Source organism: Ochlerotatus camptorhynchus, unplaced genomic scaffold, assembly GCF_037179485.1.
Source record: "Ochlerotatus camptorhynchus isolate MF236.1 unplaced genomic scaffold, CSIRO-AGI_Acam_v1.1 ptg000429l, whole genome shotgun sequence".
NCBI lineage: Eukaryota > Metazoa > Arthropoda > Insecta > Diptera > Culicidae > Ochlerotatus > Ochlerotatus camptorhynchus.
This window is the reverse complement of record NW_027040915.1, coordinates 1505001-1529370: the sequence shown is the minus strand read 5'-3', so window position 1 is coordinate 1529370 and position 24370 is coordinate 1505001. Positions and strand designations below refer to the sequence as shown.

The following is a 24370-nucleotide window of genomic DNA, read 5'->3' as shown; positions in this document are numbered from 1 at the left end:
TATTGCTCGAGTCCTTTAACAATATGATGTCGAAATTCGGATGATTCCCTTATGGCTGAATTCGTCATCGTTTAAAAATTGGCTGTAAAACATACAAGGCTCAGAGGAAAACAATTTAAGGATGGAATGACGTGAAAATGATTTAGATAAGATTATTAATTCGATTCGATTCGGAAATGTAAATCTATATTGAATAGCCATAAACAGCCAATCATCATGGATACAAAAATTACTTGTTGGTAGAGGTAACTTCCTCCACCGCGAAATATACAATTGACGGTTTCCACGCTTTACCAATGTTCGTACCACCTCTGTTAACCTGATTTGCGTTAAGGGGCTGAGCCAAGACCAAATGAATTTCAATTTAAGATGACTATCATTCTACAGATAGCATTACGCATTCCAACTGAAGGCCATATCCCTTTTCATAACAATGTTCATCCATCGATAGGAAAATCATCTGATTTCAAAATAACCGTCATCCGGTTGCAGCTATCATTCAAAAAGGCGATTTAGATGTTTCGATTTGAATGGTCTGAAGTTTCATTCGAACAGAGGATGGTGGTTTGGTACAGTGTAAATGGAGGTACCAGACATGTTTTGCACTGCACTGTCCTCTGTGAAAAATTAACGGAAAACAGATTATGCGTAGTTTCCGATAGATGTCACCGCAAACAACAGCAGTGACATCTGATAGAAAATGAATGCAGAAGCTTGACAAAATGGTTAATTAAGCAATGACACTGATAATGGCCAGGCATCAGAACCCTAGCCTTAGCCACGTCAAAGTAGGGAACACCGAATAGAAAATTACGAATCACATACAATCCGTACGAAATCGTCTTCATAAGAAAAGTCTTAAGGGCAAAGTAGCTCTTAAGAAGCCATGGTTGTCCGCAAAAAAATTAAAAAAAAAAAGATTGAAGTGGGCCCAGGACCACATTTCCTGGACCAGTGATGACTGGAATAAGGTTATCTGGTTAGACGAGACGAAAGTAATGCTATTTGGTTCACCATTGATACCATCAGACCATACCATCAGATACCATAAAATTTTGGTCCATGAAATGTCTTTCTCTGTCAATCTTTTTTTTTTTAATTTTTTTTGCGGACAACCATGGCTTCTTAAGAGCTACTTTGCCCTTAAGACTTTTCTTATGAAGACGATTTCGTACGGATTGTGATGTCAGTTGAATGGAAAACTCGCTTTCAATCTGTTTTGCAATTTTCAGAATTGATAGTCCCCGGTCCAGCTCCGCCTTCTTCACGATAGCTCTGTCAATTCGGTCAGTTGTCTTTGAAGGACGCCCCGATCGCTTAGCTGGCGAGATAGAACCACGCTTTTTGTACATCTGCACAATTCTAGCGACCGTATCTTTGTGAAGCTGGACAATATCAGCAATATCACGGTAGCTTTTGTCAGTTTTGTGATTTTCAATAATCAAATTTCGGATACTGATCGAAGCTTTTTTGAGCATTTTGAAACAAAGAACTTCCAATTTTGAACACAAAACTGAAATTTTTAGCACGAAAGCTTCAAGAGCACTAAATGACAGATAGGCACAATGTTTACATTCGATAAAGTTGCAGAATACACACTAAAACTCTGTAAAACACACTTAAATCATAGTATCCGTTTGGGGGTGGATAAACTTTTTTTGCGTAATTTTTCACCATTTTTCATAATTTATCACATGAAATCTCAAGAAAAGATATAAAACCGGTATTTTCAATGGCAATGTGATAAATAAACATAAATTGATAAATCATGGAGGAACACTCATAAAATTAAACTGATTTTCACCAGAAAAACAAAACAAATTGTAAATTGGTAGGGGGTGGATAAACTTTTTTTGCATACTGTAGATGAAGAATAACGAGCTCATTTTTTCCCTGATTCAAGATCATCCTCGGTCCATGCAACCCGACGACTTATCACTATTAACAAGGCATAAAAAGTAACTAGGACCAAGATGTGTTCCTTTGATTTCGGAAAAATCCTGAAATATGAATATTTACACCCATTGTTCTCAAAAACAAAAGAAGCATTCCAAGTGAATCATGTTTTCCTGCCTTCCTCCGTTTGATAAAGAAAACTCAATGGCGGTTCAATGCGTTTGAACGGAATTGAAAAACGTAGGACGTATTTGGAATCAAGATCCATAGTCATCTCATCAATGTTTGACTACTTATGCAAATCCATACGTACCGAAAGGTAAATAAACTTAAATGTCATCTTTAGTTGAAACATAGGTATTAAAATCGGATTTCACACGTCTTGCCGTCTGTGACCGATAGCCAATCCATACACGCTATCTCACCTGTATAAAACATTCCCAATCGATAGATCCTACTCGATCTGGCTCGATAGTTTGATTACGACATCGTAGTATCAAAATGAATAGAAAAATCGACCCGGCAAGATGAAATTTGCTAATGTCTGTGAACGCGTTTCATCTAGGCAAGCTTTTTACGAGATGGCTTATCCGAATTTTTTGTCATGAACGTGAGAGTGTTGAAATCAACGTTATTACTCATTTCCATTTTGGCGGATATGAGTAGATCCTACTCAAATTTGGATTGTAGCGTGCACCCGCGCTGTTATTGCTCGTATATTGAGCAATTCGCATAACTTTGGACTATATATCTAAAGCGGACGTTACACAAGTCAACATATTTACAATAATCGTATTTAATTTCAATTTCTTCAATATTTGGAGATTGGCAAGAATAATGACAGTTTAAATTTATGTCATTAATATTTAGACAATATATCTCCTATTTTTTGTCAATAAGTGTAATAGGCACTTTAAATCTTGACTTTCCATCATCCTCATTCTTACAATCGCTATCAGAACTGGTACATCTCGAATTGAAGTGAAACATTCAGGTTGCTTATCTTGCTTACACCACTGAAATAACCGCTTCCTTTATTCAGAAGCCCCCAGAAAATACCGTTTGAAATACTTACAGAACGGCGAACCCCCCGAAACCTCCAACTCTTGTCTTACCCCTCCAACTACCTAACAATGGCCAGCTCACCCAACCCTAACGATAACCAACTTTCCTCTTGTTCATCTCTCACTTCAACAACACTCGCCATTTAATGGAATTTACTTGGTTTAAAAGGAAGACTTCCAGATTTACAGCAACTTATTTTCCAATTCAATCCCATTGCAATAGCTCTACAGGAAACCCTAGCCCCTGAATCAACTTTCTCTCTGAACTATATTAAAGGTTATAACCTGTATATTCAAGAAAATTTTAAAAACCCTCAGAAAACTGGTGTAGCAATTGCCATAAACTCAGAATTCCCTCACCGTCGAATACAAATTTCCTCCAAACTTCAAGTAATTGCCGTAGAAATCGATTTCCCCCTCTAAGTAACAATAGTTTCAGTTTACATTTCTCCCTCAAAATGCAGAACGTATTAGCATAAAAAGCATCTCAACCAAAAATGCTGGAAAAGTTCATTGAAGAACATAACCCTATGTTATTAAACGGTGGCAGCCATACCCGTCTGAAGCCTGCGAAAGGTAATACATCAGCTTTAGATCCGTCGATTACTTTATGGAACCTATATCCTCGGTTATCTTGGAAAGTTTACGAAGACTGTTGCGGTAGCGACCATTTTCCTATAATTATATCCCTTAACAGGCCTTCTCCAGTTACTGCTGTTTGGCCCAGATGGAAGTATCAGTTAGCTAACTGGCCCAATTATCAACAAGAAATTATCTCTCGTTTCTCCGACAAACCTCCAACTTCTCCTGAATCCTTCGCAGGCAATCCTTTTTGAAATCGCCCAAAACAATATCCCTAGAACTAGTGGCCAACCAGGGAAACAATCAAGATGGTCGTCAGCAGTCGTACAAACTTGTTGAATTCAAGAAAGCACGGAACGCTGCTAGAAATACTATTAGTCAAGCCAAGAAGCATAGGTGGGACAATTTCATCGCAACGATAAACCCTGAATCCACATCCAAGGAGTTATGGCATAAAGTTCGACTTAGTGGTGGACGTGGCAGGACTCCCATAGAAATTCGCGTTGATAATCCTTGCAATGATAATCCCTCCACTATCTCTGAACATTTGGCAGATCACTTCTCTTTCGCTTCCTCCTCATCTAGCTACAATCAGCAATTCCTGGCACGGAAAAGGGAATCTGAAGGCTCTCCCCCTAGCTTTGATACAGATTTGGATCTTGGGTTTAATAAGAACTTGAATGGGATCTTCGTAGGGTAAATGGCTCATCAGTCGGTCCGGATGATGTTAGCTATCCTCTTCTCAATAACCTTCCTATCGTTGGAAAGTCAATTTTGCTATCGCTGTACAATAACATATGGGATACTGGCGTGATCCCTGTTGACTGGAAAGAAGGATTATTGGTACCAATTCCGAAACCAGGTAAGGATAGAAGTGTTGCTGACAGCTATCGACCAATCACTTTGGTAAACTGCATAGGAAAGGTTCTTGAGAAGGTGGTTAGCCGACGGCTATTGACTGAGTCACAAGGATTACTCGATAACAGACAATTTGCTTTTCGCCCCGATAAAAGTTCTGATGACTACTTGACTGAGCTGGAAGACCTTATCGAAAAACACTTAGATCGCGGTATGCATGGTGACTGTGTATCCCTAGCTTTATCTAAGGCATACGATCGTGCGTGGCGTTTCCCCATCTTACAGTCCCTTGAAGAATGGGGAATCAAAGGTCGTATGGGTAGTTATGTCCAGAGCTTTCTAGAAGATCGAAAATTTAGAGTTACATTTGGTAACACTCGATCGCAGGTCAGAATACAAGAGAACGGAGTTCCACACGGCTCCGTAATAATAGCCCACACACTTTTTCTTATTTGCATGAAGTCGCTATTTGAAACAATCCCTCCCAATGTATATATCTTTGTTTATGCTGATGACATCACCTTAATCTCCATAATTTCAAATCTCTAGCCCATAAAAGAATTCAATCCGCTATAAGCATAGTTGCTCACTGGGCAGATGAAAGAGGTTTTGTTATTTCTCCAGAAAAATCCCAACATCTTCATATTAGTGCCAACAGAAAGGGAATAACTTCCTGACCTAAAAATTAACCAAACCATTATGTCTTCCAAACCGAATTTTGGAAATTTGTGTCTACCTTGACCGTCGCCTAAACTTTAAAGACCATGCTGACGCCGTTCGAGAATGCTCTGTGCTCATAGATCTACAATTCTCAGGATAATTAATGCATGGCTATTACCCAAAATCTTCCTATGGAGTCGGTCTCTTTAGTAGAGGTGGTAATGCTGTGATGAAAAAGTTACGTCCGCTGTATAACCAAGCCTTCCGATTTGCTTCAGACGCTTTTGCAACAAGTCCCACATTTGCGATCATGGCAGAATGTGGCCAGCTTCCATTCGAATACTATCTGTTAGTTTGCCTTGTTACGAAAGCTATTTGTTGGTTGAGTCTCACTGACCGCAATGAAGTTCCTTTGGTTATTAGAACGATTGGTCTTTTTGAGTCATCTACAAATTCCAATATACCATCAAAAGCAATTTTACCTACAACAAAAACGTGCCCTTGGAATCAAACATCTCCTTCAACAGATCTTTTTCTACTTAATATAGTCAAAACCGGTGATCCTCCTTCTAAAATTCAGCAATATTTTTATAAACTTCTCTCAGAAAAATACAATAATCATCATCATATCTACACTGATGAATCGGTGTCACATGGAAGGGTTGGATATGGCATAATAGTGCTGAAGCCTTTGCTCTAATGAAAGCCTCCAATATGAGTTCAAACCCCAACAAGCGTATAGTTATCTTTAGTGATTCCGCTAGCTGCTTCCGAGAAATGAACTCCGATTCAACACGTCATCCTTGGTTGATTGAAGCAGAAATTACTGCTAAAGATAATAGAGTCACTTTCTGTTGGGTTCCGAGCCACTCTGGAATTTGTGACAATGAGGAGGAGAACTTGATGCTTTAGAGATGTCCGTCCCTTCATCTGACGTCTGCAGATGGGCCAAGCATAAAATCAGAGAGAAATGGGATTTGGAGTGGTTAAAAATAGGTCTTACACTTTAAGACTGGGGCCTCCCTTAGCTCAGTCGGTAAAGGCGCAGCTACAAAGCAAGACCATGCTGGAGGTGGCTGGGTTCAATTCCCGGTCCGGTCTAGGAATTTTTCGGGTTGGAAAATTTCTCGACTTCCCTGGGCATAGAAGTATGATTGGACTTGCCACACAATTATACCAATGCAAAAATGGTACAGGCATCGAAAGCTCTCAATTAATAACTGTGGAAGTGCATCTAGAACACTAAGTTGAGAGCACGCAATAAGCTAATATGCGATATGCAATAAGCTTGAAATGCGGAGAAGAAGAAGAAGAAGACACTTTAAGAAGAATTAATAATTCCACTCTCTGTCGGCCTGAACATAGAATTCCCAAAGATCACCGCATTTGGTAGAGGCTTCGAATTGGACGCACTCGAATAACCCATAGTTACAAAAATTTGTGAGGAAAAACTACTAAAATATCTGAGAGACACTGGTATCTACGAAGAAATATAAATGTAACAATAATAAGGTATAAATGAAATGTAAAAAGGGGTTAAAATCCCTCAAAAATAAATAAACAACAACATATCTTACTAACCAGGTTAAGGCCCGGTAAAAATAAAAATATCCATTAAAGCCTCGTCTATCTATGGATAATACCAAAAACGCGATTATACTGCGTGACAAAGATTCTATTCAGCTACCCGTTGGATCAATATGGTTTTTTTTTGTTTATATCCATTCGAAAAAGAGCGGTATAGCGCGGGTTGTGCTAAGTAGAACGGAAGATAAAATATTCATTTTTAGCAAACAACCAGTCTTGCTTACCACTGAACTACCGGCGCTGTCTTCAGTTTTGACATACTGGATCCATGGGATTTGTCGTTTCGGTTCAGAGCCCTATTCTGAATCAAATGGAAACTTAACAGTTTGCTTAGATATTCAATTTTCATGTTGGCCCCAAAGGCATGCTCTGATATAAAATCCACTGTGTTAAATATGCTGCTAAAATATGTTGACAGCAATACTCAAACATATTGTTCAAATTTTTCATCAAATGCAAAAAAAAAACACCAAATCCCAACCAACACAAAATCCAAGCTCCTTACAACAGATTTGCGCACCAATTCCCAGCACAATTTGTCATTGCTCATTTTTCATTGCTCATATCTCCGGCACCGGAACCTGACGAACCAGAAGCAAACCATTTCAGCTGCTGCCAAAAATAATCCCCACCAAATTCCCAAAGCTCACCAGGACGACGGAAGGAGATAGATAGATGGATGAATGGAGAAAAAGATCCTATTACAGTTGATGCACATTTTCACCCTGGCGGGCGGTCGGTCGGTCGGTTGGTCGAGGAACTGCAATTTCCCCTTCGGCTGCACTAGGGCGATGACAAAGCGATCCCCGACTGGCAGATATCCAGGAATACCAAAAGAAGTAAACGAGAAATCCTTAGAAGCAAAGCTTCAAGGCGAGGAAAAATGTGTTCCTTCTCGGATGCACAATTCATTCCGTAGATAAATTCCCCGCTGGCAGTAACTGTGCATCCTTCATCAAGGCTAGCACCGCCTACCACCTGGCTCCCTGGCTCGAATCTTGTCGAGTGTTGTGCAACCGCGTTTTATCGTTTCGTGTACCAGCCCCCCCCCCCCCCCCCCTTCCAAGTTACACTTTCTGGGGTCCTCATGATGCTGCAGTCGTCTGCCTCGGTTGAGTGATGGTGGTGATGATGGAGAAAAAAAGCTATCACGCTATCACGGATGGGAAATACACTAGTTGTAGTCACCCCCCCTTCACGAGCCGACCCGAAGGAGCCAAGTCTATCAGCGAGTGATAAATTACATTAAAAGCTTGCCCCAACAGCTGCCATTTTGCGTACCAACCCATCTGCACACGACAAACTGTAAATTTGCGGGGAAGAGAGAGAGATAGTGGGAGAGGGAGAAAGTGAGAGGAGGAAACATGGACGAGGTAGCAGTGTGGTAGGAAAACATCAATGTTTTCGTTTCTTAGGGAGGGGTAGGGTGGGTGAGCCAGTAATGGAGGATATATTTTTCGGAAACTCGTCATACACCCCATTACGCAACTACTGGTACACTTACCCTAGTTCTAGTGAAGGCTTAACACTATCAACTCTTGTAATATCCTGGATCATCAGCAGAATATAGTCATCGTCTGCAGACGAGTGGCTGAAGAAAAGCATAAGCTGATCGTAAGAAATCCATTAGAAACAGAAGTATATCGCAAGTCATGCTAGTCATCGATAAGACTACTCAGAGTGGAGCGATTTATGTCAGTTAGTTTCAGGTCTTTTGGCGATGAGCAAATTTATATAAGCAAATATTACCAAATTAGGATCCGAAGTACAGTTATAGACATGGAAAAATATGAAAACCTCCATCTGTTCAGCGTACTACCCACCATAGTGTACTCAACAGATGGCGGTAATGTTTTAGCGACGATGTTTTACAGTGAGAAATATTCAATGAGTTATGTCTGTTTCACACATAACACGCGACGCGAGACAAGACACAACACTTATCGTTCTTACAACATTTAAAACGTGTGTGTGTGTGTGTCATCCTCTATCCCTCACCCAGCCGGGGGCGTTGGACAAGTAGAACTGTGAATAATTTGATCAAATCTCATGCTCCGTAATGGTGCCCTTTATGTTGTGAAGACTAGTACTTCAAAAAGGGTAACTTTTGAGGAAAGACAGGGTGTCCTCAACAAGTTAAGGGAACAGGATGCACTAGATGTTCACAACAGGTACAGCAAAACATCACATAGACGCCCTTATTCACACTAACTACTCAGGGGATAGAAGGTCAAGAAGAGCCACCGCCGCCAACTAAAGCTTGAACCGGGTACCTGGGACTCCCACGATATACCCGCGGCAATGGTCAGCAGACGATGCCCTGTGCGTATTTAGTATGTAATGTTTTATTTGGATACACAAAATGTTTGAAGCCATGCGTCATCTAAACCATAATTTGCATCACCACAAATACACTTGTCAACAATCTTCAACTGGAACGTAATCATCAAATCACTTTACCCGGGAGCGCATTCCCCATGCTTCCACGCATATTTTTCTCTCCACTCCAACCACACAACAACCAAATATCACTTTTTCTCGTTCTTACAACATTTAAAACGGATTAAAAATTAGCTTTCTGTCGACCGGTTTCGTGCGCGATGCTGCCCATCTACGGGACAATGTCCGACTGGTTACAATAGGATTGCTACGCTGTTGTGTAGACGTCCAGAGAAGAGAGTTGTTACTGTATTTTCAGCTTCGTCAAGTTGAACAAAGATGATGTGATGGGAGGATCATCTTCATTCATCAGTGGTTCCTGTGTGTTGTTGATATGCATTGATTCCCATGCATTGAGGTGTGAGGGTTTTCGTACTGTTTTGATGAGCTTCGCACTTTTCCAATCAATTTGATGATTGGAGGCCGTCGTGTGCGCCGCCACAGCTGAATCGTTTGATTTATTGTTGTCGACAGCATTTTTGTGTTCTTTAAGGCGAACTTTTACTTTGCGACGAGTTTGTCCGATGTACACCGAGGGACAATCCTGGCAGGGAATTCGGTAAATTCCAGACTGCTCATCCGCCGGAATCTTGTCCTTAAGGTTACACAACAGGTCGCGTAGAGTGTTGTTGCTTTTGTGTACTATGTGTAGTCCTTGACGTTTGAGTGTGTTTTTGATTGGGTTTGTGACTTTTGGATAAAATGGTAGGCTAATCCTCTTAGCTTCATCCCTCTCCGGCTGTAGTGTGGTTATGTTCTGTAGGCGTTTCTTGCGTTTGTGTTTTTGTAAAATTTTGCTGGTGAACTCCTTTTCGTATCCATTTACTTCCGCCGCCTTGTAGATACGTTCCATTTCTTCAGCGAACTCTTCTTCCTCCATAGGTACATTATAGAGACGGTGTGCCATAGAGTGGAAGGCGGCTTGCTTTTGAGCGCCGAAGTGATTGGAGTCCGAGGTGATGTATCGATCAGTGGATGTCGGTTTTCGGTAAATACCGAATTTCAACGTGTCGTCCTCCTTTCTGGTGACCATCAAATCTAGAAAGGGCAATTTTCCATCCACTTCTCTTTCTACTGTGAACTTAATTGAGCTGTGGCGGGAGTTCAGCATGTTCAGTGTCTGCTCTAGGTAGCGTTCCTTCACCGGTGCGAAGATATCATCAACATAGCGCCGCCAGACTCGAGGGAAAAACTTTTGCTTTTCAGCATCTACCTCAAAGTCGCTCATGAAGACGTTCGCCAGAAGGGGTGAAAGTTTGCTACCCATACTAAGACCAAACGTTTGCCTATAGAACTTCCCTCTAAATGTGAAAAAATTCTGATTCATACACACCTCAGCCACTAGAAGGTAGGCCTGAATGTGATGGTGTGGCGCCCGACTACGTTCTAAATGTCGGCGCAGGCTTCTCAAGGCGTCGGCGATTGGTACGCTTGGAAATAGTGACGCAACGTCAAACGATACCAAGATCTCACCTCGTCTTACCTTGCATCCTTCTAGCTGTTGTACGAAATCTACAGAATTTTTCACACTTTTGCCGTGTGTGACGGGGTACTGCTTCATCTCCTCTACCAGCCAAGCTGCCAATTTTTCGGTGGGTGTACGGATGTTTGATGAAATGGGTCGCATTCCAACTGGATTCTTGTGGATCTTCGGTAGGCAGTACAGCGATGCCACCGTCGGGTTGGGAACGTGAAATTTCCGTATGAGTTTTTCTTCACCCATTAAACGCGCTACATTCTGCCGAGCGAAATTCGCTTCGTCGATCATCACATTTAGCGGGTCTTTGGATTTGCCGTTTTTGAATTTATATTCTTCATACGGGCCGGTTTCGATCATTGCACGGACGCGAGAGTCGTAATCTTCCCTGTCCATAATCACTACCGCGTTTCCCTTGTCCGCACGAGAGTAGATGACGTCACGTGTTTTCAACAACCGAATCGTACACCAAGTTTCAAAATTGGGACGGTCTGTGCTATTCTGTTTAACAGCCGTTCGTGAAATGCATTGCTGGACATTGTGACGCGTTGCCGATTTGAACCCGTGTTGGTCATATTGAATGGCACTTTCAATGTTATTCACAATGTCAGAAAGGGGGCACACTGGGGGGAAACCGCAAAATTCAACCCTTTGTTCAGCAGATCGAGCTCTGCCTGCGTGAATTGCGTGGAAGAGAGGTTCACTACAAAATTATCGATGGACTGTGGCGAACATCTTGTTTTTCCCGGTGCCTGTGTGTCTTCGAGAGAGCGCAATTTTCGACGGTGCCGCTGTTTCGTTGTTCTCACACGTTTTTCTAGATTCTGATTTAAAATGTCTGTTTGTCTGTGATATAAGTGCATCCAACCGGGGAATGTAAGATTTGCTTACTATAATGAGGGGTTCACCATCGCAGGATGTTAGTGGAGACCGCATGAACGGAGGATGGGATATACCGAGCTGCGGTTCAATGCAACAAAATAGAGATCGAAAAATGTGGAGTGTATTAGTGAGGGAAATTAATTATGTAAAAAAAAAGGAAAAAGGTTGCCGGACTGGAGTTGAACCACGAACGGAGCGATTATCAGAGCTGTGATTTCTCCCCTGCTCTCTTTATGCTTCGGAATAAAAATAGGCTAAAAGCGAATACGTAGCGTTCATAGTACGATTACTTGATCATTTTATTTTTAAGAGATTTTAAAATTTTCAGTATTGATTCACTTCATATTTAAGAGATTTCAAACTTATAATATTTGACAAAATGTGACAAATGTGACAAAATTCCTAACGAACCATGCACTATCCATTCGGCCGTGGCCTTCTAAACCACTTTGCTCAAGACTCGAACTTTATAGGTTGTCTGGATCACGAGATAAAATAATTACAAAAAGCTCAATCACTACTTGTCGATAGTGTGTATGTAAAACACTATCGACAAGTAGTGACATAATTCGGAACAATACTAACCATGTTCCAGATGCCTTTGGTTTTCTAAACAGCTCTGCTGAAAACTCAAACGTTCTATCAGGTCTGAATCACACGGTAAAATAATCTCAATTTAACATGCATACTAGCGCCACGTAGTGATAGAATTCAGAACTTCTGAATGCCCTTGGTCTTTGCTCAACACTCGATCTTTATAGGTGGTCGGGAATAAAACAATTAAAAAAATGCTGAATTTTTCAAGTACACTAGTGACACTTAGCGAGATAATTCTAAACTATACTGACCATCTTTCAAACGTCCTTGGTTTTCTAAACATCTCAAACTTTTCTGAAGACCCGAACTTTCAAGGACATCGCAATCACGAGATAAAGAAAATAGGAATGCTCAATTTGTTATGCACACTTACGCCTAGCACCACGTAGTGTCAACATTCCAAACTAAATTGTTTACCTTCCGGACTTCCTTGGCCTTTTGAACAACTTTGCTCGAAATAACACCTTTACAGATAATCACACAGCTAAAAAAAGGTAGTGTAAATTTCCGTTACTATGATGCACATAAATGGAGCGTCATAAATCATACAAATTTACATTATAGATCGTGTAAATTTATGAGACATGTCATGCAATATTCCATATATTGTATGCAACTTTCCACCTTTGTTTGCAACATTTCTTGCAAGCTGCTAGTTTACGTGAAAAGGAAGTTTACATGCAAGAATGTTTGCATGCATGGATGTTTACATCACCAGTAAAATTCAGATTTTTTTAGTTTGCAGGCTTTCGAGACAGGCATGGAAAATCATTTACATTCAAATCATGCATTCATTTACAATCATTTGCCCCTAACTTTTTTCATCAACAGAATTCCACAAAATGATGTATGGAACTTTTGTAGGTTTTGTTATAAGCTACAACTTTTGCTAGAATCTGTATCTCTTATGCATCACGAATTAGAGCGGGCAGAATTCATTAATGTTTTTCAGTGAATGTAAAATACACTAAAAATACACTAAAATTCACTGAAAAACACTAGTGGATTCTGTTTGCTCTGGTTCGTTATACATAAGAGATACGGATTTGGATTTTAAACAAAAGTTGTAGCTAATAACAAAACATATAAAAGCTCCATACATCATTTTGCGGAATTCTGTTGATAAAAAAAAGTAAGAGGCAAATGAATGTAAATGAATGCACGAAATTAATGCAAACGATTTTCCATGCCTGTTTCGAGGTATAGCGTTTCTCAATGTATAGGTCGTGACCCACCGGTGGTTAACAGGCTGCTCATGTGGCAAACGGAGTGCGCCATTCGTGACTACCGGGACTGTAAACGGGGAGATCTACCTCAAGGAGTGTCTACAGAAGCGTCTGCTTCCATTGTTGAAGCAACACGAGGACCCTACGATCTTCAGGCCACATCTAGCTTCGTGCCACTATTCAAATGTTGTCCTGGAGTGGTACGAAGCCAACGGGGTCACTTTCGTACCCAAGGACATGTACCCCCCAACGCACCGGAACTAAGGCCCATCGAAAAATACTGGGCTATTATGAAGCAGGCACTACGGAAGCATCTCAAGAAGGTCAAGTCTGAGGAAGACATGAAGAAAAAGTAGGTTTCCGTACAGAAGAAACTGCAGCCAGATGTTGTACAGAACCTAATGAGTGAAAGTTGATAACAAAACAAGTATTCAATTTGTTGTCATGAAAACAAACCCGCTACATAGTATAAGAATTGAATGCCTTTGTCTTTTGTCTCTCTTAATTAGTTTTTGTTTGTCTTGTCCCTCCGTCTCGATGAGTCTCATCGTCGCCCACTGGTCACCATAGCCGGTTGAACTCCAGACGAAACTAGAACCGCACTACCATTCATACTGGCGACAACGCTCTGATGATACAACGAAACCTTACCTCCAAGCTCCTCGCCTGATCCTATTCTTCGACATTGTGCCTCTCTAACCTCGAGTAAGCCGCGAGTATTTGGCCCAACTTCTACTAGACATAGAATTAAGTGAATTTTGTTACAAACAAAGAACAAAATTAAGTATAACATTTGTTAATTGCGTAAACTGAAATCAAATTATGATTTCAGTTTGATGTTGATATCAAAACTTGATTTCAATTTGCTGTCATTTTGATGCTGAACTTTGCTCGGGTATGGTATTGAAGTTGAATGAAATGAATATGCGAAAAGCTTACTATTGAGTTATATTTTATTGTCTGAAAGTTTGAAAAGGATCAGTCAACTAGGTAATTTTCTACAGCGTTTTTTCGTGATGCAATTTGATATGGGACACTCTTTACCAATTTGTGTATCAATAATTTCAGGACTATTCAACCGTTTCCAACAGAACTTTGGTGAAATCAAGGTTAATTTTATAGCCAGTTTGGATATTTTAAGCCATTTCTTGCTTTTTTCGGGCCATTTTTTTGGCGTTTTAGGACCATTTTGACATTTCAGTTGTCATTTTAAAAATTGTCTGACCGGTTAAGTGATTTTAGAAACAAATCTAATCGAGGCCAATTTAGTGTGTTCATGCCATTTTGTTCATTGAAGGCTAGTTTAGTTATTTTGTTGCCATTTTATTATGTTGAAGATTCTACACACTGAATTCAGCTCATTGTAGTCGGTTCAAGTTTGCCGGGTTTTTGAACTGCTGAAAAATCTGCCATTACACGTAAGAACTCAATACAATTGACAATTTTGTGTTGTCATTAAATGGGTTATCTACAAAGTTGCAAAGTCAATACAAATAAAATTGGAATGAATATTCAAATTTTTGAATTTTTAACTGATTTTTAAACTTTTTCTAAAATTACCGAAAAGCGTAGGCCTGGATTAGTGTGTAATGTTTTCATAGTTTTCACGACATTTTGAAAAATCCTTTCAGCGTTTTGAGACCATTAAGCTATGAATTACATTTGCAAGATCATTTTGGAGTTAAAAGTTGGCCAGGAGTCAGGAGAAATTTTTAGGTTATTTTGGCCTTACAACATCTGTATTGATGGGTCACGAGTTAATAAGATTAAATTTTTTATAAACCGCTATGTATTACCGCTGCATTTGACAGATGCAAAATTTAAAATTTTCGCTCCACAGTGCTCAAATGGTTCCAAATTAAGTCTTGATAAGCCTTCCACCTTCCATTATGTGAATCCATTTAGTAACAAACTGACTTTGCCCAAACCATTTGAAATTTATATGGAAATTACAATGGGAAATCCTTTTTTTATCATATCTATCTAACAACTGACCATATTGCTCTGCTTAAAAAAATAATAACTAGGGCAGAGAACTACTTCGGCCTAATCGCCCATTTTGGGCCTATCGAGCAGCAAACTTCAAATAAATCCATGATTTCAGAGTTAACAAGTCAATTATGCGTTTGGTATGATAATTTAGTTAATAAGCTACCGAACGAAGTCAATGAGAACGCGTTATATGAAGGTTTGCTCCCATTATTCCCAAAAACAAAAGAAGCGCTCCGACCGAATCAATTTTCATCTTCATCCGATAGGCCGAAGTGAATTCATTGGCGTTTCAATGCGTTAGGCCGAGTTTAGAATCCGTAGGCCGAGTTTGGCGTCAAGAAGCAGTGTTAGACTTTTGACAATATCTCAACGGTTGGTTTCTCTTTGTCAAATCTTACGTACCGGAAAGGTAAATAAATTTAAAAGCCATCAGTAATAATAACATTCCGTTTGGTGCTAAACTGCGCTGGATTAAGAAAGACTAAGTGCGGGTTGTGCTTAATAGGCCAGAAATGGGGTAGTTAACCCTATGCTTGTAGCAACTACTTATCTCAAAACCACATTTAAATAAAATGTAAGGAACAAAAGTTATTAATAGTTGAAGTCACTGATGTCTTATGATTATGTTCAATCAACTGTTCAGCAGGCAATATTGGTGCTTCTGGCGCATAGATAGAGCACACAAATCATGGCTACTATGTCACACTGCAGAATACAGTGTTGCCCACAAAGCAGCAGCTTGATCATGTCACAAGATTATTAGTCTGTTAAATACATAATAACTATTTAAATTGACGTTTGGCTGAAAATCGTTCTTGTGCAAAGTTGTACCTGACAAAATTTCCCTTTAAGAATAGTTGTGGAACTTTATAACAGAGCAATATGCAAAAAAGGCTAGAAGTCAATGATCAGAAAAGTTTGGTTTTCTCATAGTAATTTCCATACAAGCTTTAAATGGTTTGTGCCAAATCAGTTGCTTTACAATTGAGTTTCAATTTTGGAAGGCAAATCAGGACCAGGTTGGGAACTGCTTGAGCACTGTGGAGCAAAAAAAATCAAATTTTGCCTCAGTCTGGTGTACACAGTTTGAAAAAGTAGTGTAAATTTCTGTTGAGTATGATGCACATAAATGGAGCGTCACATACTAGGGGCGTCTCACTTTTAAAATGCTTATTGACGATGTTTTTTATTTCAAAAAAAATGCATTTAATTTCCATCGTTTACATCAACCATTCAGTGGGATGTGAACGTTAAAACAAAGCAAAACAAAAGCAATGAATTCTTTTGGAGACGGTTCTAGCTGTTGCAAACGCAGACTCGTCGTTTGACTTTACGAATTACGTTTGACTAAATGAATAACAATTACAATTACATACAGTATGACCAATTAAAAAAAAATGCGAAAATACAAAACTTCGATGGCATTCTCTTGCGTTCATGGCGGACGAGGTTCTACAAGGTTTCGGTGGCGATTTCTGATGCTTCCAGCGGAGATTCCAAATAATTTCGACGGAGTTTTCTCAACGGAGGAGGATCTGCATGATTTCGGTGTAAGTTTCCGATTTTGTCAGCGAAGGTTCCAGGTAGTTTCGATGCAGTTTTCTGGTGTGCATGGTCGAGAAGTACGATTTCGGTGGATATTGTCGGTGCTAGCAACGGATGTTCCAGGAAATGTCTAAGTCATTTCCTCGTGTTTTCGGTGAAAGAGCTTCCACAAGATTCTGGTGGAGATTTGCTATGCTGCCAACGAAGGTTCAACGAAATTTTGACGGGGTTTTCTCACGTTCTCGGTGAAGCGGGCTTACCACGATTTCGGAGGAGGTTTTCGATGTTGACACTGGAAGTTCCGGAGGCAGCTTCTGCACGATTTCGTTTAAGATTTCCGTTGCTACCGGAGGAGGTTGCAGGAGTTTCTAGTAAGTTTATGAGTGTTCAGGGCGGAGAGAATACCATAGCATGATCTCGGTGGATATTTTGTATGTTACGGATGTTCCGGGGAGATTCGACAGTGTTTTCAAATGTTCACGTCGGAAAGAGTTCCGGGCGATTTTGATGGAGATTTTCGGTGCTGCCAACGGAGGTTATTGCGTCCGATGCTCCCATCGGTTAAGGGAATTTCGAAGGATTTTTTTCCGCATTCTTGGTCGAGGAGCTTCAGGAAAACAAATTCCTCGAGTCAGGAGTGTGGATTTGAGCGAACCGATGTGAACGACATGTTTTGGTAGGAACTGTCACTAAGAGCATCACGCTACAAAAAATGCACTGAGAAAATGCATTTAATTTTTTTGTTTGTGGTCAAAATGCATTTATTTATTTTTTGTTATAATAAATGCACCACAAGTGATCTACCCCTAGGTCACATATCATATAAGTTTACATTAAGTATCATGTAAAGTTCTGAGAAATTTAATGCACTGTAGCAAATATTGTATGCAAAAGCCCATTGTTGGAAACAACATTGTTTACAAGTTGCTCGGTTGCGTGAAATGAAATACAAGTTTACGTGAATGAATGTTTACATCACTATTAAAATTCAGAATTTTTATCTGTGTATAGCTCAAACCGTAGTAGGCTGTGTATTAAAAAAGAAATGATTTACTCATTTTGACAGTTGCACCATGATGAAGTGGCAGCGTATTCGTGATTTGTCCCACGCGCAAATGTCGCAAAAAGACATTTCAATCGCCGTGGGAGTGTCCCAGTGGACCGTCAAAAGGGTTTTAGACCGAGAAAAGAAAGGACAACTATCCGTGAAGGTGGCCACAGGTCGTTCGAGGCCAGCTCGGGTTCCGAGGGTTATCTCTGCTATCAAAAAGAAGATTCGGGTAAATCCAATGCGCTCAATAAGCAAAATGGTAAAGGAACACGGGATCAGTGACTTTACGGCACGGAAGATCGTAAAGGAAGATTGCGGGGCGAAGTCGAGGGCACGGAAAAAACTCACATGATTACCTACTGCATCACGAGTCGAACGATGCAAGAAAATCTTGCACTTCCTTAAGCGAAAAAATCCGGTAATCCTGTTCACCGACGAGAGCATGTTTATCGTCGATCCCGTATCGAATTCCAGGACCGACCGGTATATTAGCTCTCTTCCGATAAAAGTTGTGGTATGCCGCAAAACCAAAAGCGGCAAAAGTTAACTTGATCCACTGAACAACTTCGTGTAGACCGAGTTTGCGTTCTTCGGGGGGGAGAGTGTATTACAATATTCAATATCAGCGCCGGTAGTGTAGTGATAACCATGTTTGCCTCTCACCATAAAGGCCAGGGTTCAATCTCAGTAGGTGCCGCCGGGATTTTCTGAGGCATAAAATCTCTGATTACGCCTTCCTTCGGAAGGGAAGTAAAATCGTTGGTCCCCGGTTTATGAATTAATGGGTCGATAGGAAGGGTCCAAGTGTGGGAGCATTAGTACTCAGTACGGAAAACAAGATCGACGGAAAACAAATCAAGGGAAAAAAAAATACTATATTCAATCTGAATTCAATATTTTATTTATCTAGGAGTCGGAGTCGAAGCCGGCATAATTTCACCGACTTTGACTCCTCAATCCATGAAATTCCCTCCGACTTCAACTCCAACTCCGACTCCACAAGGACATGAGAGATCCATTAAATGGAATAAGTTTGATTCAAATTCATGAATTTTCGAAATATTTCAAGTTTTTCAACTTTGGTAGAACTTTTGCCCCACCTAACTCTACATAACTTCCACAAATTCCAACCACGTGAAATTTTTACGTTTCGGTGCCAAACGTTTTAATTTGCTTAAATTGTTCCTAAATCAAATAAACCACGTGCAACAGATGACGATTTTTCCCTTCTAGCCAAGGACGTCATTCCATAAAAAAAAATACAAAAACAATGTGAAAATCCCATACCACCCACTTACATCAAGTATTCTTTTTTACTGCGTTCCCCTCGCACCCTTCATTGTTAACTTAATGCTCGTACGGTCTCATTTCGGTTTTAAACAGAATTTAAGTGCGTGCTTGTTTCATTTACTGTAGGTACCCATGTACACAGGACCTATTCCATAGGGGCTGCTGCAGCGAGCATTACAGGGAGCTTTCCATTTTCATTAAACTTCTACACTTTATTCAATTCGCCAATGAAAAACACACCGGGAAGCCCGGCAGTAAGTGGTTGTGTAAAATCATGCGAAAAATATAAACACAAATACACCGGAGGGCTTCAATTTCGCGAGGTACCGACGACGACGACGACGACAACGACAATGGCCGTATGTCTATGCCTATCCCTGATGCCTCGGTACTGTTCTTGATTCTTTTCAAGCTGGAGGTGAGGCGGAGAGCTTATTTGCGTAAGCCTCTGGGAAAATAATTTTCCATGCTTCAACATGGCAAACAGACAACGGAAGTGTCGCTCATATCGTGTTTGGTTATTTTGAGACAACAAACTGAGTGCGGCTTCAATATTTCCAACCTCAATCAGAGGATGATTAATCACTTTGCATCAATTTGGTTGCGTCAAGGTGAATTCTAATAAATTTGAAATGCCAAAACCACTTCGGAGCAGATATTTCTGCCAACTCGAAATTTAGAGCAAGATCGCATCAACATTGTAAATTTATTCCGCTCAAGATAACCCCAATTCGGGAAAATTTACCTGGTGTTTTGTTTCCTGTGCCCTCCTCTGGGCAATTCCTGCGAAAACAACAATGTTTCTTCATGTGAACTTTCAACCTTCATTCGTATGTAAGTAGCACACGAAAGTTTCCTTACGAAAAGGGGAGAACTGTACAAAACGCAACATTTCACTTTTTCATAACTATTTCATGGTTTTGTCGGGCATAAAGATCGACTGAGATTGACTTAAAATTGAGTGGTTTTTCACTCAAAATCGCCGAGTAAAATTTTCCTCAAATGACCCAACGAAAATTTTTCTCAATCTTTGGATTAACATACGTTTTTGCGAATTTGAGTGCAAGAAACTCAAATTTGAGTTGGTTTAATCGGCCATGTAGTTGCAACTTAACGTGTTGCATGATAAAACATAAAATTACTGGTTATAAAAATGCCAATACCACAATACAAAACGTAATGGAGCGTTCTACCCGGGGGTGCGTTCTATACACATCACCTCTCTGTGTTTCGAAATGTGGACGTGAGTACGAAACCGAATCAGCTCGGAAAGATCAAATAGAAATAACATAAATAAGCCATTATGTTGATTCAACGGCACATTCCAGCGAATGGAAATGATGATGATGATGATGGTGATGATGATGATGACGGTGTTGATATGCCGTTCCGCGTTGGGAACGTTTCGCAACCAACCACCCGCTACTGTAACGACCTTCTTGACGATGTTTACCTTCTAGAAAGGAGCCCCATTTTGGTTGGTATCCGATGTCATCGCTGTATATTGACACGAGGATTCGAAGAATTTTAACCACGACCATCATTTGCATTTACCATTCTAACATCTTATTCTTCTTGTTCTTTCAGGTATGTCGGATGAAACCAAGTTTAACCAACATCGCCGTGAGTAAATTGTAGATCTGTGGATGGAAAGTTTATGTGTTAGCCGTACTTTTCCTCACCCTCGTCCGACAGTAACTTATCTTGCTCCCATTGATGAACCCGTTTGGGTCCGACATAAAAGTTGGAATACATAAAATCACCATGTCCTTATTTATTAAGATATTATTATGAAATTGTTTGTACAAATGCGGAATTTGGTCTAGTTTTATGAAAAAAATATTAAAATTGATGGAATTTATCCACCTAGGGTGATATGTTAACCTTCTTACTTATTTAGTTTCTTAATTATAAGTGGGTCTGTGCTTGAATTTTCATGCAAAATGTTTTGACTCATTAAAATTTCCGGACAGGAAGCACTTAGAACATGCCTAATGCAAATGATCATGTATTATTAATCTTAGAGTTCTACCATATATGTCAAAGTTATACCAACAATCAATACGAAACTAACGATTTTAAATTGGCTCACTACTTGACTAGCCTATTGATCCCAAGCAAACGATTAACGTACCCCATTCTAGTCGAAATTCTAGTACTACACAATGTTTGTTTTGATTCGCTATGAAAGTTTGACAGATAAAATGAGGGGTTCGTGGATATTCATATGTTTCGAGGGGTGCATCGATTAGCTTGGGATCGAAGATAGTACCAGAGCTGAGCCAAAAAGTTGAACACGTTTCTTCGGGACCTACTAGTCTTAGAGTTACCTCTATGGTTATTTATACCGCTAGTATAAAAATGAGCTGAATTCTGAAAAAAAAAATCCAGTAGTACGGAGCGTGGAGTCAATTTCCCACTCAATCCTTTTGTATAAAACATTTTTAAATATAAATTTGAAAAAATAAATTTCTTATTTGGCTTTATTACGTCCTTATTGGGACTTTACACTGGCACTTAACTTAGTATTTTATGAGCACTTCCACGGTTGCTAATTGAGAACATTATAAGCCTGTACAATTTTTGCATTAGTATTATTGTTTGGCAAGTACAATCATACTCAATGCCCAGGGAAGCCGACAAATTTTCCAATCCGAAAAAAAACCTAGACCGGGCCGGGAATCGAACCCAGTCCCCTCCAGCAAGGTCTTGCTTTGTAGCTGTGCATCCGTGATTGACAAGATCTAGCGAAATTCGCACAAAGAACCATGTAAATAAATTAGCAATCCATTCTCAGTGTGAAAAATCGGGCAAATCATTACTTTTCAGGTCAATAACGGCACCGGCCACATCCTAACAGTCATCGGCGAGGGAAAGGTTTGTTATTTCGACAGCCGTTGTTACTAGAGATCGAGTTTACCTCTGCATCTCCTATCCACGATTGTCACAGGAAAGACGTTTTTGTTAGTGGTAAGGGTGGATTAGATCTTCATTCACATTGGAAAGCGATGCGATTTTTGCACTTGAAAACAGGCGGCTGCTGTTTCTCAGCAGCGCTTGCTTGCTTCCTCCCCAACAAACAATTCAGAGTCACAAATAAGCGTATATATTGAATAAATGCTGAATAACAGTGTACAATGCTGAATAAAACGAGTTGTCGAGTTATGTGCCGAAAAAAGCTAATTGAAATCGATAGAAGCACATTTATTCCACTGTTTGTTCTGATCTGATTAATTTACTTATTAAAAGCTGTATAAGCGTTGACTGTTGCTTTGTAAATGCTTTATAAACGACGTATTAAATTCATTATTCGACAGGTTCAGTCTAACAACAAGACGAAATCAGTAGTAGTGATTACCGTTTCCGTTTTCCAATAAGAAGGTCGTGAGTTCTCAATTCCAAGCTCAACCCATTTTGTATTGGTGTTCTACGTCTAATTAATTTAAATAGTAATCATCGATCACATGACTCATGACAATGAATGCATTGATCTAGTTTAAAAAATAACCGGGCATCCTTTCCTTCGAATTGGAGAGGTGAAGAGGTAAAATTGGCCTTAAACAACGATGAATGAATTAATCATTCCCACAGGCAGGGTTACTTCCACTCACTTGCTATAAAAAAATGTTTTTCAGAATTATAAAAGTATTAGATGTTATAATGATAATTAGTACAAGTAAGCTACAACAAGGAGTCGTGAAGTATGTGGTTGACACATAAAACCTGTCAATATTGCTTTCAGCGCGTCACAATCAGCGATTTAACGATTCGTGAGCGCTCACTCTGTGTGAAGACTCGCGAATCATAAGATCGCTGATTGTGACGCTCTGAAAGTGAATTTGACAGGTTTTATGAGTCAAGTACATACGTTACACCCTCTTCTTGTTACTTACAAGTACAACACATCATTATATCATCTAATGATTTCATAATTTCGAAAAAACATTGTTTTATAGCAAGTGAGTGGAAGCAACCCTGCCCACAGGGCCTTGAAGGAGCTAGAGTTGCGATTAAGAGTGCTGATAGGCATTTACTTTCAAGCAAGCTTTAATTGATTATTGAGTTGCCCATATGATGAATTCTAGGATAGCTCAGATGACTAGGTAATCGGCTGGTGACCGGAAGGTACATGGTTCGAATCCCATGCAACGACATGTTGTATATGTATATAATAAATTTTCTAATATATGTGTGGTGCGTGCTACGTCAGAAATAATGAAAACAATCACATAAGAGAAATACACCCTTCGCCTGTCCCCGGCCCTCTTATTTTCGGGTTAATTTTCCTACAGTTGAATAATCGTTTAATAAATGTCCAATTAAACGTTACTTCACATGAAAATCAAGCGTTTACAGAGCATCACTGTTTTAAGGAAGCAGTGATGTCTAATAAACGCTGAATAATCAAAAATGTTATCGTATAAACCCTGTTACAACTCATACAAGTCGAATAAAAGCTTCTGGACATACATTATACAACACTAAGTAGTTCAATGTTGTGATTGAATAAATTCTCCAGATTTGTGTGAACAAAGCCTGAGCAGAAGTTATTATTAAAAAATATTACAAGTACTATTAAGCATGCAGTTGAATAAAATGGTCCTGAAGTCGTTTCTTCAATAGACGATTGTTTTTTGGGTCTCCACTGGCATCCGGGGACGTCACATCCATCACAACCATCTCTTCGTCCAGGACCTCAACCGCATCGTCATTTGGAGATGCACCTCCAGTCACTACACGGCGCTGGTTAGTGTTGTACTGGCTGCTTCCGATCCTTCCGCTTGGGGCAGGAATTCATCCGATGCCCCCTCCGTCTTACAAATGAAACACAAATTATCTTCCCTTGGCAGAATATGTTCCCCTTTCGAGTGTGGAAAAGCAGCGAGTTGGAAATCTTACTTGTCTTTAAAATTAGCTTTATTTCAAAAGCAACAAACGTACCTCTCACATGAACTGGACGAACACATGCTTCGTCAGCCACAGATTTGGCCTGTTAGAGTCCTTCCAACGCCCGGTCGATGTCATCTACGTTGTCAAGCGGTGGATTTTCTTCGATGTTGCTGTTCACCATTTGTCCGTACTGCACCCAGTTGACATGGTGGTAGTCTTTACGCAGGCAGCTTCTAGCAGGAACCACGTTGACACCGACTTCATGGGTGTGAGGCAAAGTGCAGAACTTGATTCCCTTTCTAACGATGACATCTACACCACCCCCCTGGAGCTG

The 24370-nt window shown here is 40.0% G+C and overlaps 1 protein-coding gene across 3 annotated transcripts in view; it reads left to right on the top strand.

Annotated features, from left to right (window-relative positions):
• The window catches only part of LOC135711271 (3',5'-cyclic-nucleotide phosphodiesterase regA-like), a 648988-nt gene that overhangs the window by 354976 nt on the left and 269642 nt on the right, over window positions 1-24370 (top strand). For 2 of the 3 annotated variants that reach the window (XM_065234072.1, XM_065234071.1), the window contains one exon: window positions 20734-20769. The exons of the other annotated variant lie outside the window; for it this stretch is intronic. In XM_065234072.1, coding sequence (XP_065090144.1) covers window positions 20734-20769 — 36 coding nt within the window. The remainder of the gene's footprint in view (window positions 1-20733; window positions 20770-24370) is intronic. 3 annotated transcript variants of the gene reach the window in all.